The 23,414-nt window shown below is 42.9% G+C and overlaps 1 protein-coding gene across 5 annotated transcripts in view; it reads right to left on the bottom strand.

Annotated features, from left to right (window-relative positions):
- Window positions 1-23,414, bottom strand: part of GOLIM4 (golgi integral membrane protein 4) — a 123,973-nt gene that overhangs the window by 59,283 nt on the left and 41,276 nt on the right. For all 5 annotated transcript variants that reach the window (XM_073674838.1, XM_073674837.1, XM_073674835.1 and 2 more), the window contains exons 2-3: window positions 3,159-3,233; window positions 1,942-1,991 (exon numbers count right to left, since the gene is read on the bottom strand). In XM_073674838.1, coding sequence (XP_073530939.1) covers window positions 1,942-1,991; window positions 3,159-3,233 — 125 coding nt within the window. The remainder of the gene's footprint in view (window positions 1-1,941; window positions 1,992-3,158; window positions 3,234-23,414) is intronic.

A 23,414-nucleotide genomic window follows, 5' to 3' on the forward strand; every position in this document is an offset into this window, starting at 1 on the left:
GGGATTGCCGGTGTAGGATTGAGCGGTTTATACATTCATAAGTATGTGCAGAAGAACCATAACAAGACTGCTAGTGTACACGGCTGTGCGTATGGAGAAAAAGACCTCATAGTCCTCCAGGGGTTAAAGTCTGAAAGCCCTTTGAGCCTTAAATTCTGCATGTGTTTTAGATCCTAAAGAAAATGCCTTTTTTATTGTCACACCTCAAGAGCCATAACATATTTGGTACAGTATAACTCATTTATTAACTTTAAAAAGTAAAAACATTTTTTTTTAGATCTTTTAGGCCCTTTAATTGCTTTTAGTTTGGTGGGGGTCCGGTTTCAGAGACCCTGAGCGACCTTTTAATAGACTTTTCTTAGGCTATGTTCACATATCCAGTAATGACCTGTTAAAACGGATCCAGCAGCAATCTGTTTGAAAAAAGTTGTCCAGACACAAATTTTAAGTCAGTTTTTAAATAACTGATCTCTGCTGGATTCATTTTTTTAACATTGAAATCTATGGAAAACAGATCCGTTAATCAGCCATCTGTTTTTCTTTTGTTACGGTTCAGTAAGCAATAAAAAAAAAAAAAACGGATCTGTTACGAATGAAAGAAAAATGGATGGCTGATTAACGGATCCGTTTTCCATAGACTTCAATGAGTAATCAGTTTTTTGTTTTATTAAAATCTGCCATACGGTCCCAGGGATACAGGCCTTTTTATTACTTGCTAATTTTTATGGTCTTTACCAAGTGGGTGTGGCTCACAGGATAATTATACAGAGCAGACTAATGACACTAAAAAAATCACTAAAAGCACTAAATAAAAGGCCAAAATCTCTGGTATACCAGAATTAAGAAATACGAAAAACTAAAGTGGGCAGTGGGAATAAAATAAGCGCGAAAACTGGCCACTTTGACCTGATGACAGACCTTCATTAAATGGCCGAAACCATTGCAGCAGAGTGTTAACAGTCATATGTTAAAGGAGTTGTCCACCTTTGGCGACAATTTTTCATTAAAAATATTGCACCGTTTCCAGTCTATCTTCTGTGTCTATTGATAGCTGCAGAATGAGTTAACTGAGAATTTGTCAGTAAGCCTGCTATGATGATAAGACAATGAGTTTGAAACTATTTGCTCTCTCTTTTTCTGCCCTCCTCTCATCTGATTTATGACCACAGGCCACATCAAAGTTGTATGTGCAAAGATACAAATAGAATGTAAAAGCCAAATGGCGCAACATTTTTCCCGAAACACAATTGGGGCTTAAATATATACATTTGCAAAAATTATTTTAAGTAAAAAAATTGTCCCCAAAAGGTGGACAACTTCTTTAACCACTTGTACGTACTACATATAAGGCCACAGCCCCACTATCAGTATTTTTCTCAGGAGTGGGAGCCAAAACCAGGTGAGGAACAATCAGAGAAAAGGTATAATAGAAACAAGTCACCAATTCTGCATTTATCACCCACTCCTGGTTATGGCTCTCACTCCTGAGAAAAAATACTGATCATATACGGATAGTGGGGCCGTGGCCTATGGCAGCTATCAGCAATGAAGTTTACAATATGAAATGCACAATACGCAATTTGCATTCTCCAAAAGATGACTGTACCAAAATAAAAAAGCCAATAGAAATTTTGTAGTATTTGCTTTTCACATGTGAGCAAAAATATCCCCAAAAATATAAAGACTAGGAGGGAATAGGACACTGACGGACCTTATGGCTTCAGCCTTTCACCAGCAAAAACAAAGGGTCAGGTATGCAAAAATCCATCATGCCAATGACCCACATGCAATCACAGGTTTATCCATTGTATATAATCATTTCCATAGTCCACCCTCGCACATACAGTGGGCTGACAAACTGCTGCCCTCAACCATCAGCCTTTCCATCACTGCAGATAATGAGAAGTAAAGCTTGTGTAGGACCATACACGGCTGACTCACCCTTCCTTTGTTCAGTGTTTCTTGTGCTTCTAGTTTATAAACAAGATGATCTAGAAAAGACACGCTAACATTAGAGAAGGATACGCTTTATATTCACAAGCATTTGTTTTCCTGCAGATATCGGCATGTTTCCCCATTATAGATATTATCTTGCATACTTTTTCTACACCATGGCAGTTCTACATTTCCAGATCTCTCCAATTGCATTCTGCACATGTTATAATCATTTCCATCACTAGGGGGCAGCAGTAAGGCACATATGGATTTTTAGCAGCCTTATATTTGGAAATCTAAGCCACGCACCTCAAAAAGGTGGGAGAAAGCCGAAAAGCTAGAAGAAATTGTGTCTCAATAGTTACTTTAGTTTTGTTGTACTTTGCAAAAATTCAGTCATGTGACAATACAAATAATATTCCCATTCATTCAGCTGATAAGGCAAAATGCAATTTCACAGTTTATTGGTCAGAAACTAAATAATTAATTGCCTGAGAGTCAGCATTTGCATAGAAAATGGAGAGATAAGTCTGCATGATTTACATGCCTGCTTTGTCTACTTCTAGAGTAGAGCTGACCAAAGCAAAAGGTGTTGCTGGAGTATCTGTGGAGTTTTCTTAAGCTGTCATAAGGGGTATTCTGCTGGGGACAAAGCCCATTGACGTGAGAATAGGTTCAAACTTACTAATGTTCTAGTTTAAATATGGGTTCAACCCAGAGAACAAGCCTTGGGCAGGTTCCATGTAGATATGAAAGCCCCATAGCCACGGTCAGCGAGCTCCTCTCTATACGAACCACAATGAGAAGGGAGCGTTTACACCATTTGTTTAACAATTACATGGAAGCTGATCAGAAGTCGTTTCATGGCCTCTTTAGACTGGCCGACTGCACTTCCCATGCCACGGGCGATCAATAAAAGATCATTCTGTGCGCACAGACCTCCACTGTTCTCGACAGCGAGTCCTATTTACAATGAACAATGTGCTGCTGAGTATGTGCTTTCCTCGTTTGTTGGGAGATTGGCAGCCTGTCTACATTACACAAGGAGCAGACATAGTTTGTTCATGATAATCAGCCAGTGTCCAAGCCCTGGACATAGTATGGCCACTAGGTTACTTATGAAGAATGATATACTGGTTGTTCAAGGAGACGCCATATCTGTAAGGCCACCTGTTACGTGGGAAGACGCACAGCAATCACACCACAGCACAATGGGACTTTACCTTCTCTCGCTTTCTTGAGTTCAAGTCTTTCCTTTTGTAAAGATTTTTCCAGTCTTGAGCGATGTTCATATACCACTGGGAAAGAAAAAAAAAAAAAGAAAAATAACCATCTTTAATTTTATGAGACAAAGAATAAACATCCATTCATTTGATGGCAACATTCCCTGGCAAAATGAAATGATTGCCGGAGTTTTCTATCATATTAAAGTGCTTCAATGTAATGACAGCCCACACCCCCCTTAACTTTGATATGGAACTACTGGAGAATAATAAAAAAATAAATAGAATAAACAGTTTTATAATACAGTTATGCCAGCATACGGCTTCATTTAGGCAGAAATGCACTTGAAGGGGTTGTCTCATCTCGACAGTCCTTTTCCACAAGACCAACATATATAAGACGTGCAGATAGAAGTTCCCTGCTCAGGACCCCCCACTCTGAGCCAGGACAGTAAAAAGTCACTAACAAACAGAGGCTCTGTGGAGGGTTCAGGCATCTGTGTGTTGCAAGAACAACTATTCATACTTCTCTGTAAGGACACAACCCCTTTAACTTTAACGTAATGCTTTGATTTGAAGTAACTTTAAAAGGGGTCTTCCAGTTTTGTCGAATCTTTCAACTGTGCAATTTACCTCTTAAGAAAGCAGGGATTTTTAATTCTGTGGTTTACTGCTCATTGCCTAGGTTACCAGCCACCTCTGAAGTTTATTATAGGTGGTTTACAAGGTAAGCAGAGCAGCACACCTGCAAGCTTTTAGCTTAAGAGCTTTCAAGTTCTCTGAAGCTGGCTGGATTGCTGCCTCTCCTTGCAGCATGGGAGGTTGCACAGTTTGGACCAGCAGCGACATGACCATGCCACTGATCCGAACTGTTAATCTTCAGGAGTGCACAGTCCGCTTGCAAGCAGAAAGCCAGAAGGGAGGGGAGCAGTGTGCTCCTGAAGAGGAGACAAAGTGACAAACCCTTTAATCTTGCTCTGGATAAATATAAGCTTTACCTACAACGGCCCAGCGATGCCTCTTCTCTGCTGCCTCCAGTCCTTATTGACATGGCTGCTGCGGTGGATGTCATGACTATAGCACATGACTGCTGCAGCCAATCACTGAGCTCAGTGGTCTTATGCAATCTATATACACTGCTCAAAAAATAAAGGAAACACTCAAACACATATCCTAGGTCTGAATGAATGAAATATTCTCATTGAATACTTTGTTCTGTACAAAGTTGAATGTGCTGACAACAAAATCACACAAAAATCATCAATGTAAATCAAATGAATTAACCAATGGAGGAATGGATTTGGAGTCACCCCCAAAATTAAAGTGGAAACACACACTACAGGCTGATCCAACTTTGATGTAATGTCCTTAAAACAAGTCAAAATGAGGCTCAGTGTTGTGTGTGGCCTCCACGTGCCTGTATGACCTCCTTATAATGCCTGGGCATGCTCCTGATGAGGTTGCGGATGGTCTCCTGTGGGATCTCCTCCCAGACCTGGACTAAAGCATCCCCAACTCCTGGACAGTCTGTAGTGCAACGTGACGTTGGTGGATGGAGCGAGACATGATGCCCCAGATGTGCTCAATATGATTCAGGTCTGGGGAACGGGCGGGCCAGTCCATAGCTTCAATGCCTTCATCTTGCAGGAACTACTGACAGTCCAGCCACATGAGGTCTGGCATTGTCCTACATTAGGAGGAACCCAGGGCCAACCGCACCAGCATATGGTCTCACAAGGGGTCTGAGGATCTCATCTCAGTACCTAATGGCAGTCAGGCTACCTCTGGCGAGCACATGGAGGGCTGTGCGGCCCTCCAAAGAAATGCCACCCCACACCATTACTGACCCACTAACAAACCAGTCACGCTGAAGGATGTTGCAGGCAGCAGATCGCTCTCCACGGCATCTCCAGACTCTGTCACATGTGTTCAGTGTGAACCTGCTTTCATCTGTGAAGAGCACAGGGCGCCAGTGGCGACTTTGCCAATCCTGGTGTTCTGTGGCAAGTGCCAAGCGTCCTGCACGGTGTTGGGCTGTGAGTACAACCCCCATGTGTGGACGGCGGGCCCTCATACAACCCTCATGGAGTTGGTTTCTAACTGTTTGTGCAGACACATGCACATTTGTGGCCTGCTGGAGGTCATTTTGCAGGGCTCTGTCAGTGCTTCTCATGTTCCTCCTTGCACAAAGGCGGAGGTAGCGGTCCTGCTGCTTGGTTGTTGCCCTCCTAAGGCCCCCTCCACGTCTCCTGGTGTACTGGCCTGTCTCCTGGTAGCGCCTCCAGCCTCTGGACACTACGCTGACAGACACAGCAAACCTTCTTGCCACAGCTCGCATTGATGTGCCATCCTGGATGAGCTGCACTACCTGAGTAACTTCTGTGGGTTGTAGAGTCAGTCTCATGCTACCACCACGAGTGTGAAAGCACAACCAACATTCAAAAGTGATCAAAACATCAGCCAGAACGCATTGGTACTGAGATGTGGTCTGTGGTCCCCACCTGCAGAACCACTCCTTTATTAAGGGTGTCTTGATAATTGCCAATAATTTCCATCTATTGTCTATTCCATTTGCGCAACAGCATGTGAAATTGATTGTCAAGCAGTGTTGCTTCCTAAGTGGACAGTTTGATTTCACAGAAGTTTGATTTACTTGGAGTTATATTCTGTTGTTTAAGTGTTCCCTTTATTTTTTTGAGCAGTGTATATATAACTAGCTTCATTATATTATATTACTTACATGTCAGGTTGAATAATGCTATTTACCAACAGATATGGGGTTAATCTGCAGGTTAATACCGTTAGGATGGTGCCTGGCCGCCATACTAAAAATGCAGGACAGGGAGAAAATGAACTTTATTCCTTCCGGGAGCCGCCAGCTTTCAGTCACATAAAGCCTCGTGCTAGTGAGGCTACTGTGAGTGGTGGCTTTTAGCATACCCCGGCAATGACTGACAGCCAGTTCTGCTCTGATGTACTGCTGAGTGAGCTGTCAGTCAAAATGCTGGGGTGCCGGCTCACCTGTATGACTGAAAGCAGGTGGCTCCCGGAAGGAATAAAGTTCATCCCAGATGGCTTATTTTCAGAATGGTCGCTGGGCACCTTGCTCTCTGTTAAATTGCAGATTAACCCTGTACCTGCTAGTTAATAGCGTTATTCGACCTGACAGGTTCTCTTTAAGGAAGTTGTTAGTGATGCTTGTGATAGTTCTGTTCCAGCGATCTGCTCCGGAACTTATTCTAATTTACATATTTGGATTTGGGGAGGAATTTTCTCTCTATGGTAACTTGAAATTGCCTCTTGGGGATATAGTGTTGGATATTAGTCTGAACCGGATTAACTCGTTTCTGTAATGCAACTGTATGTGACTTGTGACCTGGGCCAGATTAATCAGTAATGAATTTTCAATTCCCTCATTTCCCTAATTTCAGATGTCTATTATATCACATAATCATTAGAGATTAGACACCTGTATTTGCTTAGGCATGGTCTACACATGTGTTAAAAGGCCTGCACAGAAATTCACAGACCCATGGCACAGTGTAAGAGCACATTCCTTGTTATTTCTCTGGGATTGAATGGGGGCCTGCATAGTTATACACAATTCACAGCACAATAGGGAATCATCACTCAAGTCTTCTGATTGATCACGTACCTGGTTCTTTGGAAAGTGAAGGAATAAATTGGCTAAGCCCTGAATCTAAAGAAGCTGTGCAATCAAGGCTTGATTTTTAATTAACAATTCTGTTGAAGACAATAGTTGCTAATAATTTTATTTTAACATGAGCAATGTAAAAGAATAGATTTTGCAACCTACTACACAAAAAAAAACCTTGAAATATGGATCAGTAACTTACACTTCTGAGGCTAAGTGCCTCCTAGCGTTCTTGTAGCGTTTTTGCTGCGTTTTTACGGCCGCGAAAACGCTTGTAAAACCATCTGCCATGCAAAGCAATGTGAATTCGGATGTGCTGTGCACATGATGCGCTAATTTGCGGCCATTGAGGAACATTGAAACGCAGCAAACCTGCAGGCACTGTATATGTGGATTTGCTGCATTTCAATTAAATTCAATGGCCGCAAATTTGAGGCGTAATCGTGGTGCATGTGGTATCCAGGATGAAGAGGAGACTACAACGCGGTGAAAAAAAGAAATAAAAAATGTAAAAATAAAAAAAAACTGTATACTCACCTCTCCGGTCTCCTTCCGGCGGCGGCGATCCTCTCTCCTCGGCGTCCCGCGGTGTACTAGCAGGACCTGCGGTGATGTCATTTAGTCAGCTGATGGTCACACGACCGCTGACGTCATGACGTCGCGTGACCATGAGCTGACTAAATGACATCACCGCAGGTCCTGCCAGTACACCGCGGGACGCCGAGGAGAGAGGATCGCCACCGTCGGGAGGAGACCGGAGAGGTGAGTATACAGGTTTTTTTTATTTTTAACTTTTTAATTTTTTTTTTTTTTACTATAGATGCAGCATTTAAAGCATCTAAGTTGGTCACACAATATAAATTCATGCCAATTGCATGGATTTATATTGTGTGACCAACTTGTCAAGCCCTTTTCCAAGTGATGCTAAAAATCGCTTGGAAAAGCGCTTGAAAAAACACATGCGAAAACGCATGTAAAGACGCTCTGCATCAAATCTGCATCGTGGGCACAAACCCTAATAATTACTACATCTCCTTTATATTCTGGTATTTGCGAAATGTCCTCAAAAAAGAGAAGTTAAAGAAAGACACTATACGGCAAGTCACAATATCATTGCATGGGCTGCTGTGTGCAGTGGTGCACCCTGAATCTTGCTGGCCCCAATGCAAAATCTCCAACAGGACCCCCAACTATCACAGGTCTTCAATAGCGTTGGCCTTCTCATAAGTTCCAAAAGAACTTGAAAGGCCCACCCAGGCTTCAGGACCCAAGTGCGACCCCTCACACCTACTGTAGCTATGCCCCCGGCTGTATGTAAAGGCTGCATCTTGCCTATTAGTGTCATCTATTGGCTTGTCATCGGGATTAAGCACCTAAAATTCACATAGACCCAATTGACAAATGGTATGTATGTGGTTCACCACATTCAGCTGGTTAGTGGGGGGAGACATATAGACATATTGTCGGCACACACGGATTTTATATACCCTTCTTTTTTATGTTTGCGGACAGATACTCTTTTGTATCAGTTCATATTCATTCCTTCAGCCCCCTGGCAGATTCCTGGGGACCGCAGTGCTTGGGCTGTCAGCCCCGTTTTACCTACTGAACACTGCAGTGCACACAACGCTGGATTACATCCTGACGTTGGCCAATGCCAGTGTCAGGGCGTTCAGATAGCGTCCTCTGCGATCCCGTTCCGCTCCTATGATGAAGGCAGCAGTCACAGTGTCTCCTATGTGATTTATCTACAGCAGTCCCATTGTATTCTATGTGATCTACAGTATATACATCTTCCTCAGTGTCTATGTGATATACAGTGGCTTGAAAAAAAAAGTATTCAGCCACTTACATTTTTACCTGTTCTGTTACATTACAATTTGTGTTTAAATACTTTTGTAACGCGATTAGTGTGTCATGCATCAGCACTAAATAGTCTAAGTTGGTGAAGTGAAGTGAGAAAAATTTAGGCAAAAATTACATTTATGGGATCAAATAACTAAAAATTGGCATGTGCATGTGTATTCACTCCTTTGGCGATGAAACCCCTAAAATTTCTGGTGCAAGCAATTACTTACATAAGTCACATGCTTAGTGAAAGGAAGTCCACCTGTGTGCAATTTAAGTGTCACATGTCTGTAAGTATATACACACCTTTGCTGAAAGGCCACAGAGGTTGCAGAACCATTAAGCACTAGCCAAACGACACCATGAAGACCAAGGAGATCTCCAAACAAGTCAGGGACAAAGTTGTTGAGAAGTTCAAGTCAGGGTTGGGTTATAAAAAAAAAAAAAATCCCAATCTCTGATGATCCCCCGAGCACCATCAAATCCATTATCATTAAATGGAAAGAACATGGTACCACAACAAACTTGCCAAGAGAGGGCCACCCACCAAAACTCTCAGCCTGGGCAAGGAGGGAATTAATCAGACAGGAAGCACAAAGACCAAAGGTAACTCTGAAGGAGCTACAGCGTTACCAAGCAGAGACTAGAGTATCTGTCCATAAGACCACAATAAGCCGTACACTCCATAGAGGTGGCCTTAATGGAAGAGTGAGTAGAAAAAGCCTTTACTTGCACACAAAAATTGCAAGGCTTATTTTGAGTTTGCCAAAAGACATGTGGGAGACTCCCCAAATGTATGGAGGAATGTGATGATGTCATAAAAATTTTACTTTTTTGCCACCAAGGTAAACGCCATGTCTGGTGCCAAACCATCACAGCTCATTACCCCCAAGAACACAATCCCCACAGTGAAACATGGTGGTGGCAGAATCATGCTGTGAGGATGTTTTTCGACAGCAGGGACAGGAAAAATGGTCTGAATTGAGGGCCTGAAGTACAAGGATATTCTTGAGCAAAACCTATTTCAGTCTGTCAGTGATTTGAGATAGACACGGAGGTTCCGCTTCCAACAAGACAATGACCCTCAGTATACTGCTAAAGCAACACTCGAGTGGTTTAAGGAGAAGTATGTAAATGTTTTGGAGTGGCCTACTTAAAGCCCAGACCTTAATCCAATTGAGAATCTATGGTCAGACATGAAGAATGCTGTTCAGAAGAGGAAACCATCTAACTTGAAGGAGCTGGAGCAGTTTTGCCTTGATGACTGGGCAAAAATCCCAGTGGCCAGATGTGGAAAGCTCATAGTGACTTATCCAAAGCGACTTGCAGCTGGAATTACAGCAAAATGAGGCTCTACAACGTACTGACTTTAGGGGGGGGGGGGGGGGGGGACACTAGTTATGCACACTGAACTTTTCAGTTATCTTGTCCTATTTGTGGTTTGATTCACAAAAAAAAAAGAAAGCCAAATGTTCACAGTTGTAGGCATGTTCTTTACATAAACTTATGAAAAATCCTCAAAAAAACCCCCCAAAAAACAGTAAAATTCCAGGTTGTGAGGTAGCAAAACACGAAAAATGACAAGGTGGGTGAATACTTTTGCAAGCCACTATATGTATACCAGCTCCAGCATATTCTGTGTGATGTAGTGATGCATGTATGCCAGCCCCAGTGTATCCCATCTTATGCACATACACCAGTCTCAGTGTCTCCCATGTGAAGTACTACATCAGTCTCATGTCTCCTATATCATGAGTCTGCAGCGGTGCCAGTATATCCTATGTGATGTATATATTCCAGTCTCAGTGTCTCCTATGTGATGTATACAAGAATCTCGGTGTCACCTATTTGATGTATACATCAGACTCAGTGTATCCTACATGGTGTATACTGCAGACCTCTCACTGCTTGATTTTTATAAACCTTATGTGAACAATGATAACTGTGCTCAGCACAACTTACTGCTGCAAGCAGTTTTTTTCAAAACTTACCATCGCAAAGAGTCAACAGCGCTCAAGATTGACTGACGCAAACCTGTGTGACGGTTGTGGAGTCAGAGTCGTGGAGTCGGAGTCCATTTTGGTGGAGTCGGTAGAAAATGGACTGAACGACTCCTAAAATATATAATACATTGGGTACAGTAGTACAATGCAGGATGTGCTGTAAATGCTTTCATAAGAATTTGGGAAAGTTATGAAATGTCCTATAAATGTCTGTTTTATTCCTGATCTAAGGATTTAGGTTTTTAGTTTAAATAAATCTGTGCTGCACTTTATGTACACGCTCAGTAGTGAGGCAGGGCTGCACTTATGTACATGCTCAGTAGTGAGGCAGTGCTGCCCTTTATGTACACGCTCAGTAGTGAGGCAGGGCTGCACTTTATGTACACGCTCAGTAGTGAGGCAGTGCTGCACTTTATGTACATGCTCAGTAGTGAGGCAGTGCTGCGCTTTATGTACACGCTCAGTAGTGAGGCAGTGCTGCCCTTTATGTACACGCTCAGTAGTGAGGCAGTGCTGCCCTTTATGTACACGCTCAGTAGTGAGGCAGTGCTGCCCTTTATGTACACGCTCAGTAGTGAGGCAGTGCTGCCCTTTATGTACACGCTCAGTAGTGAGGCAGTGCTGCCCTTTATGTACACGCTCAGTAGTGAGGCAGTGCAGCACTTTATGTACACGCTCAGTAGTGAGGCAGTGCTGCACTTTATGTACACGCTCAGTAGTGAGGCAGTGCTGCGCTTTATGTACACGCTCAGTAGTGAGGCAGTGCTGCACTTTATGTACACGCTCAGTAGTGAGGCAGGGCTGCACTTTATGTACACGCTCAGTAGTGAGGCAGTGCTGCACTTTATGTACACGCTCAGTAGTGAGGCAGTGCTGCACTTTATGTACACGCTCAGTAGTGAGGCAGTGCTGCACTTTATGTACACGCTCAGTAGTGAGGCAGTGCTGCACTTTATGTACACGCTCAGTAGTGAGGCAGTGCTGCTCTTTATGTACACGCTCAGTAGTGAGGCAGTGCTGCACTTTATGTACACGCTCAGTAGTGAGGCAGTGCTGCACTTTATGTACACGCTCAGTAGTGAGGCAGTGCTGCACTTTATGTACACGCTCAGTAGTGAGGCAGTGCTGTTGAGTCGGGAATCAGGGAAATTGAGAAGTCGGAGGTTTGGCTTACAGATTCCACAGCCCTGGTCTCACCAAAGAGAAGCAATTCCAGCCACCACGTTAGGGGTGAGTTAATTCAATGTTTTTAACAAATATAGCAATATTTTTTTTAGGTTGACAATTGTGTGCAACCTGCAAATAATGGTATAAATGTCCAAATGGCCTTTGGCATAAAAATTTTTTTAAAAAAAGATTCCTCACCCCTGTCCTAGCACATAATGGATCAGTACTTTGCTACTATATATAAATATCAACAAGATGTACTAATATTTATTGCACAAATGGATAACCTGTTACTTGTCAGACTTTGATCTAGTAGTACTGATCTGACAGGTGCCAATACAAACATGAAAAACGAAGGTCCAAATCTGGACTTAAGAGACACGTAAAATCCAGTGAAATATGAATATAAAGCCACAATGACAGGAGAAGATCTAGGATATTGTCAGTGACAATGAAGGGTATTTATTAACACTGGTGTAGTCTATGCAAATTGTAGTGTACAAATAGTGTGCATTGATTTGTGCTTTTTCATGCCAGTTTATTGCATTGTCACAATGTTAAATGTCCCCCAATGTGTAAATGAAGAATACTTACCGTACAGTGTATAACAGCGAAAGAGTATCATGAACTGGTTCTATAGGGTTAAAGATGCACTGAAATGGTGGTATGTATTTATATATACTTGTCGTGACTTCAGCAGGGGGGGGTCATGTGCTGCCTGTGAGCTGCCAGTGATAGCGCCACTCACAGGCAGTATCAGCAGCGCAAGGTAATTAGAAAGAAGGTTGTATTGATCATTAAATCACACTGGCATTTTTTTAAAAGTCCCGGACAACCCCTTTAAAGGCCCCTAAAAGATGTGCCACTTCCAGACCGAAGGTGAAGCAAAGCGGTTAGGCAGGCATGAGACTTGAGCACACTCATGCTACATACTAAAGTCCGGTTAGTCTCAATTAGGAACGTGATAAAGTCATATGAACTGTGGCCTAAAGAGAAAAATCTCAAAGACATCAAGTGTGTAATTTACACCTTGCATCCACACGGCCAGAGACCTGTGTATACTTTATACCAGTGGCCTCTAAACAGATTAAAAGGCAAAATGATGAAAACACACCAAGCTTGTAATATGAAAGGTTAGGAAAAATACTATAAACTGAATTAATGTATAATCAGCATTTAAAGCCTTTAGCATTTGCATATATTATGTTATTACGCTGAAAAGTTCTAGATTATGATTATAGCATGTTCCAAAGATTATTTAGTAATATTTTATGGAGCTCTGTAATTTATCTACATGCCTATACAGAAAAAATGTCAAAGTGACTTTTACGGTTGGCTTCCTCCATTCTATCTTCAAATGCTTACCTGCCACGTGTCAAGAGAGGAGAGAACAAGGCGCAATGGGTGACTCAGTATTGCAATTGTTAGAGGGGTGTGAGGATGGCTACTAACCTTATGAAGTTGTGCACCTCTGCACAACCCCAGTGTAAAGCTCCACAAGCTCCGCTCTGTTGGTGGCTGTCATCTATTTCCAGCGGCGTTCACAGATCCTGATCTCTCGGTGGTGGATCACGTGGTCAGGTTAGTTGCATGTAACGCCGAGATGGACGCCCAGCTTCACCAACACCCCCGGCAGCGTTCCGGAGGGGTTAGGGCAGCGCAGCTTGGAAAACCAGGGTAGTAATTCTAATTAAATTCCTCCCACAGGTGAAAGAACAATAAGTTAAAGGCAGCTCTACCGCACCCCAACAGGGGGAAAGGGACAATAAATGGATATGAATAGCGGTACCAGAGCGCCAATAACAGGGCAAAAATATTAAAAGGACTGATTTATTAATATACACACAACGCGTTTCGGTGGACACAGCCACCTTCATCAGGTGTGACAAGCAGCAAACAATTGATCCTTATATACATTTGACTAGGTATACAATTACTTAAAAGGGGCGGGGCCAGATACAGAGTAATACCTCTATATTAACCCCTTGAGTTCATATATGCTCAATAGAGTAAAAAGGATTGTTATAAAATAATGCCTAATGAAGCATATAGGGTTCTTATAATGATAGAAACTGATTGTAATGTTTCTATGGTTCTTGAAGTACAATTATTAGCATTTCATTATTTTTTATACTTTTATTGACAAGGTCATGCTCAATATTTGCAGTGATGACCTTTTTTTTTTGCAACTTCTGCCCTTCGCCCTGGCATGTTGAATAAAAGCTTCTGGGTCAAATCCTGACTGATGGCAATCCATTCTTGGCTAATCAGTGCTTAGAGTTCATCACAAATGTTATCATTGTTCACCCACTTTTTGAGAATTTACCGCAGGTTCTTAATAGGATTGAGACTTTACACAATTCATGCCCATGGACACAAAAGTTTTAGTTCATTGAGCAACATAGTTATCACTTTTGCCTTATGACATGGTGCTCCATCATGCTGGATAAAAGCATTGTTATTCACCAAATTGCTCCTGGATCATTGGGAGAAGTTGCTTTCAGAGGATGTTTAGATACCATACATACAACGGATGAAATAAATATTGAACAAATCACCAATTTTCTAAGTAAATATATTTGTAAAGGTGCTATTGGCATGAAATGCTCATCAGATGTAGGTAACAACCCATCCAATCCACACAGGCAAAGAGATTAAATCAGAGATGTTAATAAATTAAGTTATGTGTAATAATGAGTAAGGACACAGGGAAAAAGTATTGAACACATGAATAAAGAGAGGTGCAAAAAGCCATGAAAAGTTATGACACCAGATGAAATCTATCAGTAATTAGAAAGCAATTCTGCCATTTAGTGAAAAATAATATCAGCTGGTTCAACTGATGGCCTATAAAAAGGTGTCTCATTACCAAGGTGCCACCCAAGAAACATCTCGTGATGGGTAAAACCAGTGAGCTGTCTCAAGATCTTCACAACCTTAATGTTGCAAAACATACTGATGGCATTGGTTACAGGTGAATTTCTTTTTTCTTTTACCATTATTTCTTTATTACATTTTTTTTCATTTTTAAAGCAAAAAAGAAGGTTCCAGTGAGCACTATTAGGGCCATATAATCCAGAAGAGGAAAGTACATAATTTCACCATAAACCGAAACGAACAGGTGCTCTTCGCAAGATTTCAGATAGAGGAGTGAAAATAATTATCAGAAGAGTTTTCCAAGAGATAAGTACCATTGTTTCAAAGAAAACTATAAATAATGCACTCAACCTCCATGGCTTGTATGCACGCTCATCACGCAAGACTCCATTGCTGAACAAAAAGCATGGTCTAGCACACTTAAAACTTGTTCAACAACATTTAGACAAACCTGTGAAACATAGGGAAAATATAGTCTGGTCAGATGAAATTAAAATTGAACACTTTGGATGACCGCAAAAACACCATACCAACAGTGAAGTTTGGAGGTGGGAACACCATGGTATGGGGCTGTTTTCAGAATATGGCACTGGCAAACTTCATATAATTAAGGAAGGATTAACAGACAAATGTACAGAGACATTCTTGATAAAAATCTGCTGTCATCTACCAGGATGATGAAGAGGAGACGAGGGTGGACATTTCAGCAAGACAATCATACCAAAAACAAACAGTCAAGGAAACTCTCAATTGGTTTCAGAGACAGAAAAAACTGCTACAATAGCCCAGCCAATCATCTGACCTGAATCCAATAGAAAATTCATAGAAGGAAGGAGCCCACGGAACCTTCAGGATTTGGCGAGTGTTTGTCTGGAAGAATCGTCGAAAATCACACTTGAGCAATGTATGCGACTAGTTCATCCGTACAGGGCAGCTTGAAGCTATTATCACCAAAAAAGGCCTTTGTAAGAAGTATTAAATAAATTTCAGTAAGCGTGTTCAATACTTTTTCCCCTTTGTAATTTCTCATTATTACACATAATTTATGGACATCTATGGTTTGATTTCTTTGCCTGTGTGGATGGGATGGGTTGTTGACATCTCGTGAGAATTTCATGTCAATAGCATCTTTAGAAATAGATTTACTTAGAAAATTGGTGTTCAATATTTATTTCACCCACTGTATGTGCAACTGTAGTAACACAAACACCAAACTGTTTGGAGATGGGCTTATAGCCTTTACCTTTAACATGTTTATCTAGCATTTTCTTTCTAATCTCCTAAAACAGCTCTCTCCTTATCTTTCTTTGCTCCATGCTCAGTGTGGTACACACAACAATATTAATTAACTCTGTCTGGCTATTAAAAGGTTGAAAAGTAGTCAGAGTACAAATTTGTGGACACCAGTGATGCTAATTACAGGACACATCTTAGTTTAACATGTCCCTATGGTTCCTATGATGTATACATATATACACATTTGGAATTATCAGACATTGCAACTATCAGACAATGCAATGAGAAAACAATTATGTATATCTCATAAATTATATAAATATAAGCTCTATTGCACAACTGTAGTTGGGCTGTGGAGTCAGTAAGCCAAACCTCCGACTCCTCAATTTCCCTGACTCCCGACTACTCAGCAAGGCCTCACTACTGAGCGTGTACATAAAGTGCAGCACTGACTCACTACTGAGCGTGTACATAAAGTGCAGCACTGCCTCACTACTGAGCGTGTACATAAAGTGCAGCCCTGCCTCACTACTGAGCGTGTACATAAAGTGCAGCACTGACTCACTACTGAGCGTGTATATAAAGTGCAGCACTGCCTCACTACTGAGCATGTACATAAAGTGCAGCACTGCCTCACTACTGAGCATGTACATAAAGTGCAGCCCTGCCTCACTACTGAGCGTGTACATAAAGTGCAGCACTGACTCACTACTGAGCGTGTACATAAAGTGCAGCACTGCCTCATTACTGAGCATGTACATAAAGTGCAGCACTGCCTCACTACTGAGCGTGTACATAAAGTGCAGCACTGCCTCACTACTGAGCGTGTACATAAAGTGCAGCACTGCCTCACTACTGAGCGTGTACATAAAGTGCAGCACTGCCTCACTACTGAGCATGTACATAAAGTGCAGCACTGCCTCATTACTGAGCGTGTACATAAAGTGCAGCACTGCCTCACTACTGAGCGTGTACATAAAGTGCAGCACTGCCTCTCTACTGAGCGTGTACATAAAGTGCAGCACTGCCTCACTATTGAGCATGTACATAAAGTGCAGCCCTGCCTCACTACTGAGCGTGTACATATAGTGCAGCCCTGCCTCACTACTGAGCGTGTACATAAAGTGCAGCCCTGCCTCACTACTGAGCGTGTACATATAGTGCAGCCCTGCCTCACTACGGAGCGTGTACATATAGTGCAGCCCTGCCTCACTACTGAGAGTGTACATATAGTGCAGCCCTGCCTCACTACGGAGCGTGTACATATAGTGCAGCCCTGCCTCACTACGGAGCGTGTACATATAGTGCAGCACTGCCTCACTACTTAGCGTGTACATAAAGGGCAGCACCGCCTCACTACTGAGCATGTACATAAAGTGCAGCACTGCCTCACTACTGAGCGTGTACATAAGGGGCAGCACTGCCTCACTACTGAGCGTGTACATAAAGTGCAGCCCTGCCTCACTACTGAGCATGTACATAAAGTGCAGCACTGCCTCACTACTGAGCGTGTACATAGAGCAGCACTGCCTCACTACTGAGCGTGTACATAAAGTGCAGCACTGCCTCACTACTGAGCGTGTATATAAAGTGCAGCACTACCTCACTACTGAGCATGTACATAAAGTGCAGCACTGCCTCACTACTGATCGTGTATATAAAGTGCAGCACTACCTCACTACTGATCGTGTATATAAAGTGCAGCACTGCCTCACTACTGAGCATGTACATAAAGTGCAGCACTGCCTCACTACTGAGCGTGTACATAAGGGGCAGCACTGCCTCACTACTGAGCGTGTACATAAAGTGCAGCCCTGCCTCACTACTGAGCATGTACATAAAGTGCAGCACTGCCTCACTACTGAGCGTGTACATAGAGCAGCACTGCCTCACTACTGAGCGTGTACATAAAGTGCAGCACTGCCTCACTACTGAGCGTGTATATAAAGTGCAGCACTACCTCACTACTGAGCATGTACATAAAGTGCAGCACTGCCTCACTACTGATCGTGTATATAAAGTGCAGCACTACCTCACTACTGATCGTGTATATAAAGTGCAGCACTACCTCACTACTGAGCATGTACATAAAGTGCAGCACTGCCTCACTACTGAGCATGTACATAAAGTGCAGCACTGCCTCACTACTGAGCATGTACATAAAGTGCAGCACTGCCTCACTACTGAGCATGTACATAAAGTGCAGCACTGCCTCACTACTGAGCGTGTACATAAAGTACAGCACTGCCTCACTACTGAGCGTGTACATATAGTGCAGCACTGCCTCACTACTGAGCGTGTACATATAGTGCAGCACTGCCTCACTACTGAGCATGTACATAAAGGGCAGCACTGCCTCACTACTGAGCGTGTACATATAGTACAGCACTGCCTCACTACTGAGCGTGTACATATAGTGCAGCACTGCCTCACTACTGAGCATGTACATAAAGGGCAGCACTGACTCACTACTGAGCGTGGACATAAAGTACAGCACTGCCTCACTACTGAGCGTGTACATAAAGTGCAGCACTGCCTCACTACTGAGCGTGTACATAAAGTGCAGCACTGCCTCACTACTGAGCATGTACATAAAGTGCAGCCCTGCCTCACTACTGAGCGTGTACATATAGTGCAGCCCTGCCTCACTACTGAGCGTGTACATAAAGTGCAGCCCTGCCTCACTACTGAGCGTGTACATATAGTGCAGCCCTGCCTCACTACGGAGCGTGTACATATAGTGCAGCCCTGCCTCACTACTGAGCGTGTACATATAGTGCAGCCCTGCCTCACTACTGAGCGTGTACATATAGTGCAGCCCTGCCTCACTACGGAGCGTGTACATATAGTGCAGCCCTGCCTCACTACGGAGCGTGTACATATAGTGCAGCACTGCCTCACTACTGAGCGTGTACATAAAGGGCAGCACCGCCTCACTACTGAGCATGTACATAAAGTGCAGCACTGCCTCACTACTGAGCGTGTACATAAGGGGCAGCACTGCCTCACTACTGAGCGTGTACATAAAGTGCAGCCCTGCCTCACTACTGAGCATGTACATAAAGTGCAGCACTGCCTCACTACTGAGCGTGTACATAGAGCAGCACTGCCTCACTACTGAGCGTGTACATAAAGTGCAGCACTGCCTCACTACTGAGCGTGTATATAAAGTGCAGCACTACCTCACTACTGAGCATGTACATAAAGTGCAGCACTGCCTCACTACTGATCGTGTATATAAAGTGCAGCACTACCTCACTACTGATCGTGTATATAAAGTGCAGCACTACCTCACTACTGAGCATGTACATAAAGTGCAGCACTGCCTCACTACTGAGCATGTACATAAAGTGCAGCACTGCCTCACTACTGAGCATGTACATAAAGTGCAGCACTGCCTCACTACTGAGCATGTACATAAAGTGCAGCACTGCCTCACTACTGAGCGTGTACATAAAGTACAGCACTGCCTCACTACTGAGCGTGTACATATAGTGCAGCACTGCCTCACTACTGAGCGTGTACATATAGTGCAGCACTGCCTCACTACTGAGCATGTACATAAAGGGCAGCACTGCCTCACTACTGAGCGTGTACATATAGTACAGCACTGCCTCACTACTGAGCGTGTACATATAGTGCAGCACTGCCTCACTACTGAGCATGTACATAAAGGGCAGCACTGCCTCACTACTGAGCATCTACATAAAGTGCAGCACTGCCTCACTACTGAGCGTGTACATAAAGTGCAGCACTGACTCACTACTGAGCGTGGACATAAAGTACAGCACTGCCTCACTACTGAGCGTGGACATAAAGTACAGCACTGCCTCACTACTGAGCGTGTACATAAAGTGCAGCACTGCCTCACTACTGAGCGTGTACATAAAGTGCAGCACGGCCTCACTACTGAGCGTGTACATAAAGTGCAGCACTGCCTCACTACTGAGCGTGTACATAAAGTGCAGCACTGCCTCACTACTGAGCGTGTACATATAGTGCAGCACTGCCTCACTACTGAGCGTGGACATATAGTGCAGCCCTGCCTCACTACTGAGCGTGTACATAAAGTGCAGCACTGCCTCACTACTGAGCGTGTACATAAAGTGCAGCCCTGCCTCACTACTGAGCGTGTACATAAAGTGCAGCCCTGCCTCACTACTGAGCGTGTACATAAAGTGCAGCACTGCCTCACTACTGAGCATGTACATAAAGTGCAGCACTGCCTCACTACTGAGCATGTACATAAAGTGCAGCACTACCTCACTACTGAGCATGTACATAAAGTGCAGCATTGCCTCACTACTGAGCGTGTACATAAAGTGCAGCACTGCCTCACTACTGAGCGTGTACATAAAGTGCAGCACTGCCTCACTACTGAGCGTGTACATAAAGTGCAGCACTGCCTCACTACTGAGCATGTACATAAAGTGCAGCACTGCCTCACTACTGAGCGTGTACATAAAGTGCAGCACTGCCTCACTACTGAGCGTGTACATAAAGTGCAGCACAGATTCATCTCAACTAAAAGCCGAGATCCTTAGATCAGGAACAGAACAAACATTTATAGGACATTTCATAACTTTCCCAAATTCTTATGAAAACACTTACAGCACATTCTGCATTGATCTACTCCACGACTCCGACTCCACAGCCCTGCCTGTAGTACAGTCTGTGCACAAATAATAGCAATGTGCATAAGTTCTTTTGGTAAAATTATGTTAACTGGTAGAACTCCTTCAAGAGACCACAGGGCTCAATAAAAAAAAAAGTTTGTTGGTCCTTTTTTTGTAATCCTGTAAAAATATACAGCTGTTTTCACTACAAATCAAAATCCCAAGAAACACTCCACCTGACAAAAACCTAGTGCGGCCGTAGAGCATCCATATCAGCATTCACAATTTGTAAATTTGAAATGACATTTCCTGAAAGCAATTCCATTATAATAAACTGTCAGGAAGGAGATGGAAATCTATAATCATTTTCTCCTCTGTTGCCCTGTGGAAACAGTGTAATATTTCTACTATAATTTCAGAGAAGGGGTAACCATCTTCCAAAACATATTTCTCGTTCCACTCACATCTGGTGCAAAACGATTGGGAATAGACTTGCGGAGCATCACAACATTGTCTAATTTGACAGCTGCTCACAATGATAGGCAAGGACCACGAATGCTGAATACTGAGTAGAGCCCACCAAGCATAGGGGTGACTTGATAAGTATCACAACAAAGGTTTCAACTGAAAAGAAACCATACTTTACCGAAAAGAAAAATCATGACAAAAACCAACACTGAATCTCTCAACACCCCTAAGTATTATTAGCCCTTTTCAAGATGAAGAAACTAGCACTGAAGGCAATGAGGGACAACACTAGACAAATGCATGCAAACCAGTGCAAAAACTTTTCTATCTACGGATACAAGTATCAGAATATTTTCCATTTTTCTTTGAGGTTTTTGCCCTCTGCATGTTATACTTTGTATGCTTCCGTTACATGCTAACATCATCCACCTTGATAAGAATGCCCATATCCATCTTACGTATACTAATGTTACTGTATTACTTTCCAGGTTCCTAATAGTTATCTCTTTTTTTGCTATTAACATATTTAGTTGTAGAATTGCTATCTTTTTTTTTTTTTCATTGCCTGATCACAGTCATAGAGGCGCTGATGCCCTGCTGAGCTGGCTGTCAGTCAGTGCTGGGCGTGGTTACAGCTGCTACTCACTATGCTCTGATCAGTGACTGAAGCCATGCCTGTGCAAACTGAATGGCAGACCCCATAGTGTGAAAGCAAATAGTGTCATACAAACTCAATGCATTGCCAGTGTCTAAACTATTCCTGAATATTCACCTCCCCCACTATGCCAAAACCTGAATATTTTTTTATGCACAGAACTTTATGTACATGCATGAATAGAGACAGAAGAACAGTGAAAAAAAGGCTGAAAAAACGCATAAAAAAAACGCAGCAAAACCTGCGTTTTTGACGCAGCCATTTTCCTGCCAGAGAAAAGTTGTCAACAGATTTGCAGCAGAAAAAAACACAACGTGTGTGAACAATGCCTTAAAGTGGCTATGTGAGCTCAGGAGAACAAGAAGTGGAAAGACAAAGACTGTATATTTGTGGGAAGGTTTTGCTATTGTGCAACATTTATAGGACAAGGACCTCCATATGGCATGACTAGAAATAAAGCCATGTCTTGTCGAGGAGTCTGTGTATGCTTGGTATACATTACAGAGAGTGACGTTCAGTTTGCCTGCCCCCAGTTTACAGTGGGATGAAATACATTAAAACAGCAAAAATGTTTATGGTGTGTAAGAATCATATATGCAAAAAAATAGCTGAAGTGCTTCTTTAAACCTCATTCAGACATCCGTGTTTTATATATATGTTCTATCAGAGTTTTTCAAAACATGCACCCATCAGCTGGTCCATGGAGCTGTTCCCATGCGTGTGGGGTTTTTTACTGACCAATTTTTATAATAGTCACAGAACAAACTTGCCCACTCAAGTCTATGGGTCCATCAATAACTCAGACAGCACTCAGATGCCATCCTAGTTGCATCTTAGTATTGTCGTTTTTTTACTGATAGTGTTTTTCTCGGATGCAAAAAAAACTAATTGTTTGATACAAGCTAGGAAAACTAATATTTTTTTGGAGGTCCAGATCATAAAACCCTTCCTCACCTCTTACATTGCAATGATTAAAGGTTGAGGACTAGATGCACAGTGAAGTTAGCCATTTGCATAAACAACAGCCCTTTAGCTCACTAAGCTGTGCTGAAAAGATGTAACTTGCCAAGAGAGATCCAGCCAGAAGTGTTTTATTCAGTCCCAGCTGAACAGTGCTTTATTTCAAAGAGGTTGAAGACGACGCTTGTATAACCAATTAATGGGTTTTTGTATTTATTCCCCAAAGTATCCATCGATTCCTATGCAGCAAGTGCTCCATATTCAGTTGGTAGTATTGCTTAAAGATATCTTTTACACCAACCCATTTGTTCATTTTTCTTGTGATCTTTTTCTAGGTTACTCAAGGTACTTCAAAGGCTGCATGGATTGAAACTGTGAAAAAATGCCACTTTCACTTATTTTTACCTTAAAGGGAACCTATCAGGTCAGATAATGCAGCTAACCTGCAGATATCGGATTAATCTGCAGGTTAATAGTGTTAGGAAGTTGCTTGGCCGCAGTACTGAAAGTGCAGCACCTGAGAGAAAATTAACTTCATTCCTCTTGGGAGGCGTTGGCTTCTGTCTGTCATAGAGGGGTGCCGGCGCCATACTCACCCCACCTCCCCTGCACAGCCCTGTGACGTGCAGTTCCTGGCCGGATCCCGCGCCTGCGCTGTTTCCTCTGTATGGACGGTGCTCTTCTTCCTGCCGGCAGTGTAGTGTTTTGCAGCAGGGAACTTGTACGCAGGCGCTGGGAAGGCAGAGTGACTCACCAGCGCCTGTGCACGAG

Source organism: Phyllobates terribilis, unplaced genomic scaffold (genome assembly GCF_046119375.1).
Source record: "Phyllobates terribilis strain yellow unplaced genomic scaffold, ASM4611937v1 Scaffold_3__8_contigs__length_932513732, whole genome shotgun sequence".
Classification (NCBI taxonomy): Eukaryota; Metazoa; Chordata; class Amphibia; order Anura; family Dendrobatidae; genus Phyllobates; species Phyllobates terribilis.